The sequence below is a fragment of the Bubalus kerabau genome, chromosome 22 (assembly GCF_029407905.1).
Source record: "Bubalus kerabau isolate K-KA32 ecotype Philippines breed swamp buffalo chromosome 22, PCC_UOA_SB_1v2, whole genome shotgun sequence".
In the NCBI taxonomy this organism is placed as follows: domain Eukaryota; kingdom Metazoa; phylum Chordata; class Mammalia; order Artiodactyla; family Bovidae; genus Bubalus; species Bubalus kerabau.
The window spans coordinates 36428802-36444518 of NC_073645.1; the positions used below are offsets into that span (position 1 = coordinate 36428802).

A 15717-nucleotide genomic window follows, 5' to 3' on the forward strand; every position below is an offset into this window, starting at 1 on the left:
ATGTCTTCTGTTTCTGTTAAGTTCATACCATTTCTGTCCTTTATCGAGCCCATCTTTGCATGAAATATTCCCTTAGTATCTCTAATTATCTTGAAGAGATCTCTAGTCTTTCCCACTCTGTTGTTTACCTCTATTTCTTTGCACTGATCACTGAGGAAGACTTTCTTATGTCTCCTTGCTCTTCTTTGGAACTCTGCATTCAAATGGGTATATCTTTCCTTTTCTCCTTTGCCTTTCACTTCTCTTCTTTTCTCAGCTATTTGTAAGGCCTCCTCAAACAACCATTTTGCCTTTTTGCATTTCTTTTTCTTGGGGGTGGTCTTGATCACTGCCTCCTGTACAGTGTCATAAACTTCCATCCATAGTTCTGGCACTCTGTCTATCAGATCTAGGCCCTTAAATCTATTTCTCACTTCCACTGTATAATCATAAGGGATTTGATTTAGATCATACCTGAATGGTCTAGTGGTTTTCCCTACTTTATTCAATATAAGTCTAAATTTGGCAATAAGGAGTTCATGATCTGAGCCACAGTCGGCTTCCAGTCTTGTTTTTGCTGACTATATAGAGCTTCTCCATCTTTGGCTGCAAAGAATATAATCAATCTGATTTGTTTATTGACTACCTGGTGATGTCCATGTGTAAAGTCTTCTCTTGTGTTGTTGGAAGAGGGTGTTTGCTATGACCAGTGTGTTCTCTTGGCAAAACTCTATTAGCTTTGCCCTGCTTCATTTTGTACTCCAAGGCCAAATTTGCCTGTTACTCCAGGTGTTTCTTGACTTCCTACTTTTGCGTTCCAGTCCCCTACAATGAAAAGGACATCTTCTTTGGGTATTAGCCCTAGAAGGTCTTGTAGCTCTTCATAGAACTGTTTAACTTCAGCTTCTTCAGCATTACTGGTTGGGGCATAGACTTGGATTACTGTGATATTGAATGGTTTGCCTTAGAAAGGAACAGAGATCATTCTGTCATTTTTGAGATTGCATCCAAATACTGCATTTTGTACTCTTTTGTTGATTATGAGGGCTACTCCATTTCTTCTAAAGGATTCTTACCTCCATCATAGTTTGGCCTCAGGTCAAACAACGGGGAGGGAACACAGCTCCACCCATCAACAGAAAACTGGATTAAAGATTTGCTATGCATGACCCTGCATCAAAATAAGACCCAGTTTCCCCCTCAGTTAGTCTCTCCCATTATGAAGCTTCCATAAGCCTCTTATCCTTCTCCATCAGAGGGCAGACACAGTGAAAACCACAGTCACAGAAAACTAATCAAAATGATCACATGGACCACAGCCTTGTCTAACTCAATGAAACTATGAGCCATGCCATTTAGGGCCACCCAAGATAGACAGGTCATGGTGGAGAGTTCTGACAAAACATGGTCCACTGGAGAAGGGAATGGCAAACCACTTCAGTATTCTTGCCTTGAGAACTCCATGAACAGTATGAAAAGGCAAAAAGATAGGACACTGAAAGATGAACTCCCCAGGTTGGCAGGTGCCCAATATGCTACTTGAGATCAGTGGAGAAATAACTCCAGATTGAAGAGACGGAGCCAAAGCAAAAACAATACCCAGTTGTGGATGTGACTGATGATGGAAGTAAAGTCCGATGCTGTAAAGAGCAATATTGCATAGGAACCTAGAATGTTCAGGATATGAATCAAGGTCAATTGGAAGTGGCCAAACAGGAGATGGCAAGAGTGAACACTGACATTTTAAGAATCAGCGAACTAAAATGGACTGGAGTGGGTGAATTTAACTCAGCAGGGTATTGGGTTTTGTCAAATGCTTTTTTGCACCAACTGAGTTTATCACATAGGTTTTGTCCTTTATTCTATTAATATGATGGATTATATAGATTGATTTTCAGATGTTAAATTGACCTTGTGTTCATGGGATCAATCATACTTAGTCATGCTGTATAATCCTATTTATAGATTTGCAGAATTGGCTTCTAAGATTTCATCAAGGATTTTTGCATCTGTATTCATGAAGGATATTGATCTGTAGCTTATAGCAAAATATTTATTGAGCAACTTACAAGCCAGGCATTGTTCTAGGTATTGGGGATTCTGCGATTTTTCAGAAGAGATTTTATTTTCAGAATATATATAGATATATTTTCTCTGATGGAATTTACATTCTGGTGGGTGACTAGCGATGCATCTCCCCACTCAATCTGATGTTTTTTCCCTCTACCCTGTCAACAATGCCCCAGGTTCCAGCTTCAGTGCCTGTGTGCCTGACTCTTAGAAAACTGGATGGTCAGTGTCTGGAGATTGGAAGGGGCCTACTTTCCATTTTAAGTTACTATTCCTTTTTCCCCCTTTCATGGAAATGTTGATTGAATGATAAGATCCATATGGAGAAGTGCACACACTTATGTACCCTTTTGTGTCTAGGTTTTTTCACTCAGTGTTATCTGAGATGCATCCTCATGGCTCTGTGTTGTCATAGTTTATTCATCTCGTTATTGTAGGCATGTGTTTTAATGCACTCTATTCATCATGCATCACAGATCATGAATTTTTTTTTTTTACATATTGAAGGCTTGTGACAAACCCCATGTTGTCAGATGATGGTTAGAATTTTTTAGCAGGTTTTTAAATTATGTATTAGTTTATTTGGCGGTGCCAAGTGTTTGTCCCAGCATGTGGCATCTTCAGTCTTCATGGTGGCATGCAGGATCCTCTGTTGTGGCATGTGGGATCTACTTCACTGACCAGGGATCAGACCCAGGCCCCCAGCATTTGGGAGAGTCTTAGCCATTAGACCACCAGGGAAGTCAGCAATAAAGTATTTTTAATAAAGGTACACCTACATTTTTTTTTTAAGAAATAATGCTGTTGCACACAGTAGACTACAGTGTAGTGTAAACATAACTTTTATATACACTGGGAAACCAAAAAAAAAAAAAAATCATCTGACTCACTTTATTGTAATATTCGCTTGATTGCAGTGGTCTGAGCCCACATTTCCATGTCTGTAGTGTTGGGCTGTACGAATATTCCACAGTTAATCCATTCTACTGTAAATGGACATTTGGATTTCTCCCTCTTTGGGGCTGTTACTAAACAGTACTGCTGTGCACACGCGTGGCTCTGTCCTTAGGTAAACATCTGCTCTCCTTTGGGCTGGATACCCAGGAGTGGACTGGGTCTCTCAAAGGATATGTGTAAGTTCAGTTTTGGTAGATTCTGCCAGTTTCCACAGAGGGATGTACAAAGTGGGCTCCCCCAGCATCGAATAGTAACTCCAGGTGCTGAACACCCTGTTGTACTCTAAGGCATAATCACCGACACCCTGTAGCACTTGTAAGGAGCGTAGTGGTATCGCCTTATGATTTCAGTTGGCATTTCTGTAGCATCTAATGAAATTAAGCAGGAGATACTACTCACTTTAAATATGACAGTTAAACAGAACAATCTTCCAGCCCAGGTCTTTTTTTTCCCCACAGACATTGCAGCTTTCTTAGGCATGCCTTTTATGGTAGTAGTAAAATCAAGAGGTCATTACTGTCCTGACATCTTCGATAGCCCCTGACTGGCTTTATATTTTCCCAGTAAGAAGAAGAGAAATGACTCAGGGAAATCAGTCAACATCCCCCGGGACCGAGTGCCTAAATATCAGTATAACATGAATTTTGAGAAGTTGGGCAAATGCATCATCATAAACAACAAGAACTTCGACAGAATAACAGGTGGGTGCTGGGGGCATGGGCTCAGCTCTTCTGTTCCCTTCCAGTTCCTTTAGCTTCATTCAGACTGGTATCAGACGTTGGTCAGAAGACCACTGTGTCTACTTGCTATAGCAGACAGCCCCTGCGCAGGTGGTGTCACGTGTCCAGGAGAGAGGGATGAGGGGAAACTGGGAACTTTCAGTTTGAGATTCCCATCATGTGGGTTAGCAGATGTGGGGCTTGGACCAAAGGACTCAAAGGATGAAGGTGGGGGCGAGCTGTTTGGTGTTGGCTGAGCCAGGTGATGGGGCTTCCCAGGTGGTGCTAGTGCTAAAGAATCTGCCTGCCAGTGCAGGAGCCACAGGAGACACAGGTTTGATCCCTGGGTGGGGAAGATCCCCTGGAGGAGGAAGTGGCAATCCACTCCACTTCTTGCCTGGAGAGTCCCCATGGACAGAGGAGCCTGGTGGGCTGCAGACCATGGGGTAGCAGAGAGTCGGACATGACTGAGCATGAGTACAAGCCACATGAAGGGGCTTACCTTTCGGTGGGGAAGGGGGTGGCGGTACTCACCTTTTGTGCATGTGACGCCCATCGGTGAACTCGGTGCTCGATTCCCACAGGAATGGGTGTCCGCAACGGCACAGACAAAGATGCAGAGGCTCTTTTCAAGTGCTTCCGGAGCCTGGGTTTCGATGTGAGTGTCTATAACGACTGCTCTTGTGCCAAGATGCAAGATCTGCTGAAAAAAGGTACACTCCTGCCCCTCCTCCTTCAGTCATCTTCCTGCTCCCCAGTGGAGCCGGCCCCACCTGGTCTGAGAAGCTGCCTTCACATGACGGGGGGAGGGATCTCAGCGTGGGAGGCCTTTCCTTCCTCCAGGTGACTGCATACCTATCTCCAGGACACCTGTCTCTCTTGGTAAACTTAGATTTCCCCCTCAAAGGAGGAAAGCAGCTTACCTCACAGCAATAGGTTCTGTAGCTACAAAACAGTCTCAATTTCAAAAGGCTACTAAAGTAGCAAATCTTACCTTTCTGTCCAGAACAGAGTTTAAGTATAAATTTTCACTGGTGGCAGACAGAGAATAATAATCCCCATACACTTCAGAACTACCTTACTTCTTACACAACGTGTTCACAGAATTGTTTCTTTAGATCTTTAATGGAACCCCTGCCGTGTTGGCCAACAACATCATCGTGCCCATTTCATAAATGTAGGGACAGAGATTTAGAGAGAGAATAAGGGTCATACTGAAGGCACAGTTAGGAGGAGCAGGACCAAAACTCAAGCATTAACTAGTTCCAGAACAATTATGTTTTCTATTACCCCACACCTATCTAGTGGAAGCTACCTATGATATTCTCACATTTAGGGCAAATAATTGAAAGTAACACCCTCCCAACCTGTTAGACAGTGACCCATGGGCAGAGGGTAGAAAGTTTCAACCACTGATGCTTTTCTCAGATGCGCAGCTAAACAAGAAAAAGGTCCCTCCCCCCACCTTATAACATTCTCTCTTAAGTACCCATCTCTTACATTTTTAAAAACCAGGCATCTTTTCCTTACTTCTTCAAACAAGGATCTTAAGAGCCGACCTTCTGTACCCTAGTAGGCCACATGGTAGAGCAGACTGGAAATCATGAGTACACGTTTGGGGTCTAGTCCAAGTTTGAGCAGTCCAAGGGTGAGCAAGGCAGGGTGTCTATGCCCTCCTGGTTTTTTGCTTTCCTGAAATGTGGATCATGATACAGCAAGTCCTGCTTCTTGGGGTTACAATTAGCATTAGCTGAGGGAAAGCTTGTGAGCATGATTTGAGAAGGGTAATGCCCTATACAGATATAAGGACTTGTCCCAATGGTGGTTTCTGTTCTTATGAAAAGTGAATTATACTGGGACTTCCCTGGAGGTCAGGTGGCTAAGACTGCATGCTCCCAATGCAGGGGGCCCAGGTTGGATCCCTGGTCAGGGAATTTACATGCCACAACTAAGACTTCTTAGAAAGCTTCCACATTCCACAAGGAAGATCGAAGCTCCTACATGCTGCTATTAGGATTCCATACAGCCAAATAAGTAAATAAAAATAAATATTTTTTAAAAAGCAGATTATTCCACCTGAGCCCAGGTCATGTCAGGATCACAGAATTCTCATTTGTCGTCCTATCAAAATAGCAACGTGGTGATTTTTCTTGACAGGGCAAAGTTCTAGGACGTCTCTGAGATGCCATTTTTTATCAGTGAAATAAAAATGAATGAGGCCTACTTCAAGGGGCTCTTGTAGAGATTAAGGAAGGTAACTCAGGCAAAGTACCTAGATCACTGCTGCAGTAGGTGTTCAGGAAATTCTTTTACTACTATTATTTTCTTGGCCATATCGCAGCTTGTGGAATTTTAGCTCCCCAACCAGGAATCAAACCCAGACCCTCAGCAGTGAGAGCATGGAGTCCTAACCACTTGACTGCCATGGAATTAAGAAATTCTGAATCTTACTCTTCTCTCATCACGGATGAAGAGAAGAAGAAAGGTTATAGTGCATAGTTTCTACTATAGTGCATAGTTTCTAGCTAACTAGTTAGTTGGAACCATGGAACCGTAGATGAGATCAAGCTAAGCCAACTTACTGGGCCTTCCCAGATGGTGCTAGTCGTAAAGAACCCGCCTGCCAATGCAGGAGAGATGTAAGAGATCCACATTTGATCCTGGTCGGGAAGATCCCCTGGAGGAGGGCATGGCAACCCACTCCAATATTCTTGCCTGGAGAATCCCATGGACAGAGGAACCTGGCGGGTTACAGTTCATGGGATCTCAAAGAGTCGGACATGACTGAGTGATTAACTCTTTCTTTCTTTTCTTTTCAGTAAATGTAATACATTCACCTTGTTTGGCAACCACCACCACCTACCTCCAGAAGAACTCTTTTCATCTTGCACAACTGAAACTCTGTCCCCATTAAACCCTAAGGCCCTGTTTCCCATCCCCTCAGCCCCTGGTAACCACCATTCTGCTTTCTTCTTGGTGAACCTGATTACCCTAGGAACCTCATATACCTGAAATCATAGGGCCTCTTTTCCTTAGTCAGAGTCTTGTTTCACTTAGTGTGTTTTATTTTCTTTAACAAATACTTGCTTGATACTCATGTGATCTGCTTTGCAAATATCAACCCATTTAATGGGTAGCTCCATTTTACAGACAAGAAAACCAAGACACAAAATGGTTAAGCAGCTGGCCCAGTGTCACAGATCTAAGCAAGACCCTGGCCTTCAGCAGCCCAGTATGCTGTCCCAGGAGCTGCCTGAAGCCCGCTTGCCTGTGGGATTCTCTTCCACGTGAGGCAGCCTCGTTCTGGTTTCAGACTCAGTGGGAATTCTAGAATTCTCCCTCTGACCTCTCCTCAGTGTCATACAGGGGTGCTCCTCCACCTTCTGCCTGTCCCTCTTCATCAGTGGCAGCCGCCAGACTGGAAGGGAACAGTACCTCTGAGGTCCCACACCCAGGAGTCATATTTTAACTTTTCAATGTTTCAATGGCTTGCAGCTTCTGAAGAAGACCACAGAAATTCAGCCTGCTTTGCCTGCATCTTATTAAGCCATGGAGAAGAAAATTTAATTTATGGAACAGATGACAAGATAGCAATAAAGGACTTGACAGCCCATTTTAGAGGGGATCGATGCAAAACCCTGTTAGAGAAACCCAAACTCTTCTTCATTCAGGTAATCCCTTTTCGGAGTCTATAGAGAGACTTCCCTGGTAGTCCAGTGGCTAAGACTCTGCTCTCCCAATGCCGGGGGCCCAGGTTCAATCCCTGGTCAGGGAACTGGATCCCACATGTTATAACTAAGTGCAACTAAGCTGCAATTAAGACCCAGCACAGACAAATAAATTAATTTTCTTTAAGTATTAAAATAATTAAAAAAAAAACGAAGTCAATAGAAATGAAAAAAGATTACAGAGTGACTTGGCTTGTATCATTTTTTACAAATCTACATGCTGTTTCCATTGGGGTATGCAAATTTAGGTTGTATTTTTCTACCTCTAATGCTTGGCATCTATATTTGCATTGGATCACAAATTATCTGAGTTTAAGACATTATAGTCTTTTTATTTGCTCTGCTTGGTAATTCAACACATCTTCAGATTATCTTGGACATCGTTGTGTTGCTGGCACATGCCAAGCACAGTTCTAAGACTGCAGTGGGATACAGCTGTGAATAGGACACGTGTTCCTAGTCTCAGCTTCATGCAGCCATCTCTGCTTTGATTTTAGGCTTGCCGGGGGACAGAGCTCGATGACGGGATCCAGGCCGACTCAGGACCTATCAATGACACTGATGCTAATCCCCGATATAAGATCCCAGTTGAAGCCGACTTTCTCTTTGCCTATTCCACAGTTCCAGGTATCAAGTCCCTTGTCTGCTAACCACACTGTGCATCCCACCTTTGAAATGGAGACTTGGAGCTGTGTTAGTTTCCTATTGCTGCAGTGATAAATTGCAGCAAACATGGTGGCTGAACACACACAAATGTATTATCTTACAGTTCGCAGGTCAGAATTCCAGAATGGGCAGCAGTTCCTTCTAGAGACTGTAGGGGGCGCAAACCCACAGCCTTGCTTTCCCAGAATGTTTAGAACTGCCTGCATCCCTTGGCCTGTGGCCCCCTTCCTCCAGCTTCAAAGCCCGCAGCCTCATACCTGACTCTCCTTCCATCCTTAACGTTCTTTCTGACCCTCTTATAAGGGCTCCTGTGGTTAGACTAGTCCCGTCTGGATAATCCCAGGATAATTTCTCTATCTTGTTTCCTTGACCTTAGCCCCATCTGTGAAGTGCTCTAGGGCAGCAATTCCCAGCCTTTTTGGCACCAGGGACATGATTCATGGAAAATAGGTTTTCCATGGACCAGGGTGGGGGTGGATGGTTTCCAGATGATTCAAACACATTACATGTATTGTGCACTTTATTTCTATTATTATTACATCAGCTCCACCTCAGGTCATCAGGCATTAGATCCTGAGGACCCCTGCTTTATGGCATGAGCATTTCTGAGGGCCACTATTCTGCTTACCATGGGGATATAGTCACTTTTCTCTCCAAAAGAAAGCTGAATTCTCTCATTTATGAGTGTTATTATTATTGGTAATTGTAAGAACAAGCGTGTCTATGGCACCTATTTACTGAGTGTTTTTCATGTCTTTTACCCTGAAATAATTCTGTAGTAGTTAGGAAGGGTGTTACTTCTGTCCTCATTTTACAGATAGAAAAACAAAAATTGAGCTTGAGTAAGTTTAAGTGACCTGCCCAAGGTCATATAGAGATTTTCATACATAATAGAGTCATATAGCTCAGACCAGGATTCCTTTATACAGTAGCCTGTAAACAAGCACCAGAAATGCCAGCAGCAAGCAAGCCTCCCTCTTGCTTGGGTTAGCCTGAGCAAGTTCAGTGAAGTTCCATTGTTTGGGGTAAAAACCATCACTCAGAATTCTCCCAGCTGTGGTAGTCGTTTGTCAAGTGCTTGGTATAGAAGTCCTGGTTACAGTAAGTTGGCTGTTGTGTTTGGAAAACCAGCTCTGGAAAGATGTACAGATGAGATTTTGTGAGAATGGAAACTTCACAAGTTTTAAGAGTCCTGTAAAAAAAGAAATTTGGTTCCTGCCCTTGAGAGGAAGGCAGAGTCATGGGAGCATGTAGTTGTGCAATCCAACCTGTCAGTTGAGTTGGAGGGGCCCTAAGCCGGGTCTGGCAGAACTGAAGGAAGAAGGGTGAATCTAAGGGTGAATTCTAGGGAGGCAAGTGAGAGAGGCTTCTGAAGAAAGAATTTCTGTAACCGAGTCTTAAAAAATCAAATAACAGGAGGAAGGTTGAAATGGCTTATCAGACAAAGTGCCCAGGGGCAGGTGGCTCAATGCATTGGTAAAACTCAAAAGCTGGACCACGGGGTGTGTTAGTCTTTTCAGGCAGCTCTAATGTAAGTCCACAGGCTGGGGAGCAGAAGTTCATTTTTCACAGTTCTGGAGGTTGAGATCAAGGTGCCAGGCATTGTGGCTTCTGATGAGACCTGATACCCTAGCTTGTAGACCACTGCCTCTTCACTGATGTGGCCCAGGGAGGAGAGAGAGGCCATAGCACAGGGTATGACTGGGCATGTTGTTGTTGTTGTTGTTCATTAGCCAAGTTGTGTCCAACTGTTCACAACCCCATGGACTGCAGGACTGGGCATGAACAAGGTTCAAACCTAGACAGGGAAATGGGGACCCAGTTGTGGTGGGCCCTGCAGGAGGTGCTAAGCAGCCTAAATTTCACCCTCATATAGAAGGAGCCGTTTTACACGAGAGAGGGATGTCGACTTAAAAAATATTCACAACCTAAAACTTGAGAGTTATGTTTTATTACATGGAAATTTTTAGGACTTAAGCCCAGGAGATAGCATCTCAAGTAATCTTGGGAGAACTCCAAGGAGACAAGGGAAGGAGCCAGGTTATATAGAAGTTTTGCAACAAAAGGGCAGGTAGTTTGAACATCAAAAGGCTATTGTTAATTAAAGAAAACCAGATAACCCAAATTAATGTAGTGCTTCTCTATGTATGGGAAGAGGCAAGAGTCTGAACTGCCTGAAATCACTGCTTTCATATGCATCAACTACTGGGTCCAGTATCCTGTGTTTTTCACAACCTGAGCTCCCTTGAGGCTCACCATCAGGAGTGGCTGCAGTCTGCTGGCTGCTAGATCACAGGTATTCTTCTCCTTCCTGAGTGCCCTTTGGGCTCACCAGCTCACATTGGAGAGCTGCAGTCACTGATGACTATGACATCCTCGTTTACTGATATGGCAGGAAATATTCCATTTCTCAGGGACAACATGAGATTTGTGTTTTAGAATGATTCCCTGGAGTACAGAGTTTGGAGAACACATATGCAGTATGGGTAAGTGGGGACTGAGGTCATTTCAGAAGAGCGCATATGAAGGCCCCAGTCACAGACAGCTCCTTCTGGGTAGTGAGCAAAGCAGCAGCCAGGTCAGCTGACTTCATCTCCTTTCTCTTCTCCCATTGAAGGCTATTATTCATGGAGGAGCCCAGGGAGTGGCTCCTGGTTTGTGCAGGCCCTCTGTTCCATCCTGAATGAGCATGGGAAGAGCCTGGAGATCTTGCAGATCCTCACCCGGGTGAATGACAGGGTGGCCAGGCACTTTGAATCCCAGTCTGATGACCCACACTTCCACAAGAAGAAGCAGATTCCATGTGTGGTCTCCATGCTCACCAAGGAACTCTACTTCTGAAGATAATTCATTCCAGGGGAATGCACCAGCTGAGAAGCTATGGATCATTTGTTGATGAATCAGAAATTTTTTTTGTAATGCTCTTAAAAGATCCAGAAATTCTAAAAGATTTTAATTTCAGGAAAATTATTGATTCAATGGGAAAGAAACTCTCTGGTGCTGTCTTACGGTCTCTGAATTTTCAGAGACTTTTCTTTTTACATTGTTATCCATTTGATGACTTTTTCTCTTAAGATTCATTTTGTTTGTCTTTCTTCTTGTTGTCGCACTTAGTACATACAACAAAAATGACCTCTGCAAATGACTTTTGACTGTGTCCACCATAACTGGTGGTGACTTTGGAAGACTGTCAGAGTCATATTCGTAGTGGCAAAGAGAGTCTTGACAAAAAACAGCCAAAGGGATATTCATTCGCCTATATTGCAGAAAGTGGAATATCGAATGCAGTTTGAGTGAATTTTTCATTGACTTAGGGAAGATTCTTGTGCAAAAATTCCCAGATATGTTAAGAGGCAGGAAAAAATAAAATGATTCTAATATGTAGCAGTCGGGATCCAGTCAAGAAAACGGAAACCATTCTAGGTATTTCAGTAGAGAGAATTTAATAGAGGAAATTTACATACATAGATGATGAAAGAGAAGATAAATGACAGGAAGCTGTAACCCACGTGGCACTAGTGATGAAGAACCCGCCTGCCAATGCAGGAAAGCTAAGAGACTCGGGTTCAATCCCTGGATCAGGAAGATTCCCCTGGAGGAGGGCATGGCAACCCACTCCAGTATTCTTGCCTGGAGAATCCCATGGACAGAGGAGCCTGGTGGGCTGTAGGCCATAGAGTCACAGAGTCGGACACCACAGAGGTGACCTAACATGCACATGCGTTGTCACATAGGCTTATGAGGAGGTGTGGTTCCTTAAGTCCAGAAACTGGGATCCTGCACAGGAGCTGAAACCATGGTGGGGCTGCCTGGTGGGAGCTAGACCGCCCAGGAGTTGTAGGAAATGAAACAATGGCAGGGACAAAGCCACTGCCCACGATGAAACAACACCAGATGAGTCAGACCTGGAAAAATTCCTCATTTTTTCCACCTCGCCTCCTGCCCTGTAATCTTCCTTCAACACCTTACCCTTCCAGCTCTACCTGGAAGCCATCTGGCAAGGGTCCTTGGAAATGTGATTTCCTGCAATACAGAGCATAGCCAGGCATAGTGAGGCAGAGAAGGAACGAGAAATGGTTATGGGCCTGGTTCACAATGTGAACAGAAGGAATTCTATTCCCCGTGTTCAGCGATTCATCCATTCAGTCATTTATTCATTGAGTTGTCAGACAATCTGTGCATTACCTACTATGTGCAAAATCATCTATTTTAGCTTTATAATCTACCTGGAACTTTTTAGGTTATTCCAAGCTTTATTCAGAGTAAATTTTTGTGACCTCTAATTCTCTAAATGGAGAAAGGTTTATGGTGAAAATGTTTGCCCTGTGCTTTCAAGGTGGTGTTCTCTTTTGAATTCTTGATAAATTACTGTTTTATTTTGCCTAGTAACTTGTTAACAAGTGTTTATATTTATTGATTAAAATATGGTTAATTCCTAATCTGCTCAGTTTGCTTTCCTTTTGAAGTTTTGTTTTGTTTTGTTTTTATGGCAGTTGGAAAATGAGAAAACAGAATAAGAACTGACCCTATGACTTGACCTCAACACAGAACGTAATTCATAATTTCTTTTGAAGCTAGGACACTAATAAAACAACAAGTAAATCATCACTTAGGAAGCTGAAAATTTTCACATTAACGGTTAATGAACTTGTAAAGCTATTTGTGATGGACCGGCATTTATTAATTTGTCAACAAAATCAGATTGTGTAAAAGTATCCTCTTTCAATGAAAGAACTAATTTAAGGCCAGTTTCTTAGACTTGTCCCTGGTTTCCTGCCATCTAAAATATACCAAATGTTCAAAACATAAGTGGTGATCATGAATCAAGAAAATCAACAAGCATCTACCCCACTGTTCTCAGAATTCACTGGCTGTTCTTTGGGAAATAGGCCATCCTATTAAAGTTCCCTATCTTAGAATATGCCCAAGTGCATTGTAATTTGAGTAAAAATCGTAGCATTCTAGTTATTTGCCTTGTAATCTTCATTAAATAGGCAGACGTGATCAGCATTAATGTCAGCATTAATTTTTTGTTTTTTAGTTCTCTGAGCAGTCATAGGTATTAAGTTTATAAATTATGAATATTACCTCATGCTCCTTAGTCCCAAGATATAAATCACTGTTAGAAAATAGCCTTTGTCTTGGAGTACATCATGGGGCAGATGCTCTCATTTACCAAGATCAGAAATCCTATCCCAAGTTGTTTATGTGTTCATACCCATCTCCATTCTTAAACTTTTTGATCTTTTTATAATCTGAAATTCTGATGAAAAATTACTCTAAAGGAGAACTCAATCCTGGTGAATACACATTCCTGGTTATTGTTACTTAGAGTCCAAGCTTCCTCCTTGCAAAAATACCAAGCAGAGTGCTGACGTCTATGAGGAAGATGCTTCCCTTGGTATCATGGGCTCAAGTCTGGGTTTCTGTTTGCTTTTTCTCAAGATGCCACTGGCCTATTTTAAGTACCAGCTTTAGGCTCTGCCCTGAGCTTTTTCCTCTGAGCAAACTTGCATAAACCATCATAAGCTGATTATATTTGTAAATTGCCCAAAATAGGTCTCTCTACTAGGATGCAGTGTATTCAGCACAGTTTAAGACCTCAAGGAAACCGAGAAAGAAGATAATGTTCACTGAAAGGACATGGACACTGGTTGACAAATCCTTTCTCTTGTCCAGCCTTGCGTGCATCACCTGAAATCTTTGGACTAGATACTCTGGGCACCGCGGAGTGCCTCTTGGCTTCCTAGGAACACACCCTTCTGTCTGGCTTTCCATCTGGCAGGTTCTTTTCCATCAGATGTCTGGACAGGTGAGAAGCTGTGGTGGTCACCAAATTAAAGCAGCAGCAATGCATCTGTATCTTTAGGCAGGGACACAAAGGGGCTACCAGTAGCCCCGGGTAGCACGCATTTCCAAAGGGAAGTTATCCTTCAGAGTTCTGCAAAGAACTTCAGAGCTCTTTGCAAAAATATGCAAAGTCAAAAGGTTCTTTTACACTGTTTTGCCTTATAAATGTTTTTGCCTTGTAAATACAAGGTCTGTGCCCCACAACATCCACATCCCCTGGGGGCTTCTCAGAAATGCAGAATCCCAGGCCCTGCTTCAGACATGTTCAACAAGAACCTGCATTTTAACCAGGGCCCCAGGGGATCCACATGCATGTGACAGTTTGAGACTCAGTTTTGACAGCAAGGACCACTTGTTTACACATTTTGCTTCCCCTGTGCACTGAAGCTGGAGCTTCATAATATTTTTCTGTTGTTCAGTCACTAAGTCGTGTCCGGCTCTTTGTGACCCCATGGACTGCAGCACACCAGGCTACTCTGTCCTCCACTGTCTCCCAGAGTTTGCTCATATTCACATCCACTGAGTCAGTGATGCTATCTAACCACCTCATCCTGTGCTGCCCACTTCTCCTTTTGCCTTCAGTCTTTCCCAGCATCAGGGACTTTTCCAATGAGTTGGCTCTTTGCACCAGGTGGCCAAAGTATTGGAACTTCAGCTTCAGCATCAGTCTTTCTAATGAATATTAAGGGTTGATTTCAGAGAACGACTACTCTCTCCAGTATTCTGGCCTGGAGAACCCCATGGGGTCACAAAGAGTCAGACATGACTGAGCCACTTTCACTTTCCTTTAGGATTGACTGATTTGATCTCCTTGCTGTCTAAGGGACTCTCAAGAGTCTTCTCCAGCACCACAATTTGAAAGCATCAATTCTGTGGCGCTCAGCATTCTTCATAGTCCAGCTCTTACATCCATACATGACTACTGGAAAAACCATAGCTTTGAGTATACAGACATTTGTCAGGAAAGTGATGTCTTTACTTTTTAATATGCTGTCTAGGTTTGTCATAGCTTTCCTTCCAAGGAGCAAGCGTATTTTAATGTCATGGCTCAGGGATGATTTTTTTTAGGATTGACTGGTTTGGTCTCCTTGTAGTCCAAGGGACTCCCAAGAGTCTTCTCTAGCACCATATGCCTGAAAAGAATTCATGAAAGAACATAACATGTTTTGGAGCTTTCACAGAAGACATGTTTCAAGCATGTTTTAATCTTCGGCAAAATCTTCTTGTAAAATTATATGATGCCATTAATCTCCATGGTATACTTTCTATGCCCATCTCCATTTTAAGTGAGCCTTCTGCTGAATGATACAAGAAGATTGTTTACATGTGCTCAAAGTGTTTGAGAATGTGAATTGCAGGCTTTAAAATGTCTTTCATAGACTGAATGGGATTAAGGGAGCCATTCTTTGCATGGTTTTGTCAGGCAGGCAGAAGTTGTTGTGCACTGAAACCACAGATCCTTTCTCTTCCCACCTGTCCTCCCAGTTGAGAGAATAATTGCCTCTCCCTGCCAGTGTGCCCTCAGGCCATAGATCACCCTTGATAGATTTCAGTACTTTGTTTTGGGTCAGATGGTAAATAATTCTGATTCATAAATCATTAGCACAGACACACCAAGCACACATTTGGAAGGTCCCAGCCAGCGCCACAGTATTGGTGTAGACATGGAAACACCATTGGCTTGCAAGTTCATGCTTGTCTAACCGTCTAAAAGTACATGATCAACACCTGAAAAGCCAAAAGCCAGA

The 15717-nt window shown here is 43.1% G+C and overlaps 1 protein-coding gene and 1 non-coding gene across 3 annotated transcripts in view; both read left to right on the top strand.

The window, feature by feature from the left end:
- The window catches only part of CASP7 (caspase 7), a 41853-nt gene extending 29351 nt beyond the window's left edge, over positions 1–12502 (top strand). For both annotated transcript variants that reach the window (XM_055560186.1, XM_055560187.1), the window contains exons 3-7: positions 3571–3707; positions 4310–4438; positions 7221–7396; positions 7951–8080; positions 10737–12502. In XM_055560186.1, coding sequence (XP_055416161.1) covers positions 3571–3707; positions 4310–4438; positions 7221–7396; positions 7951–8080; positions 10737–10960 — 796 coding nt within the window. In that variant the 3' untranslated portion in view covers positions 10961–12502. The remainder of the gene's footprint in view (positions 1–3570; positions 3708–4309; positions 4439–7220; positions 7397–7950; positions 8081–10736) is intronic.
- On the top strand, positions 7428–7500 carry TRNAG-CCC (transfer RNA glycine (anticodon CCC)). Its single transcript has one exon. It is a non-coding gene; the product is annotated as a tRNA-Gly (tRNA).
- Positions 12503–15717: the final 3215 nt, after the last annotated feature.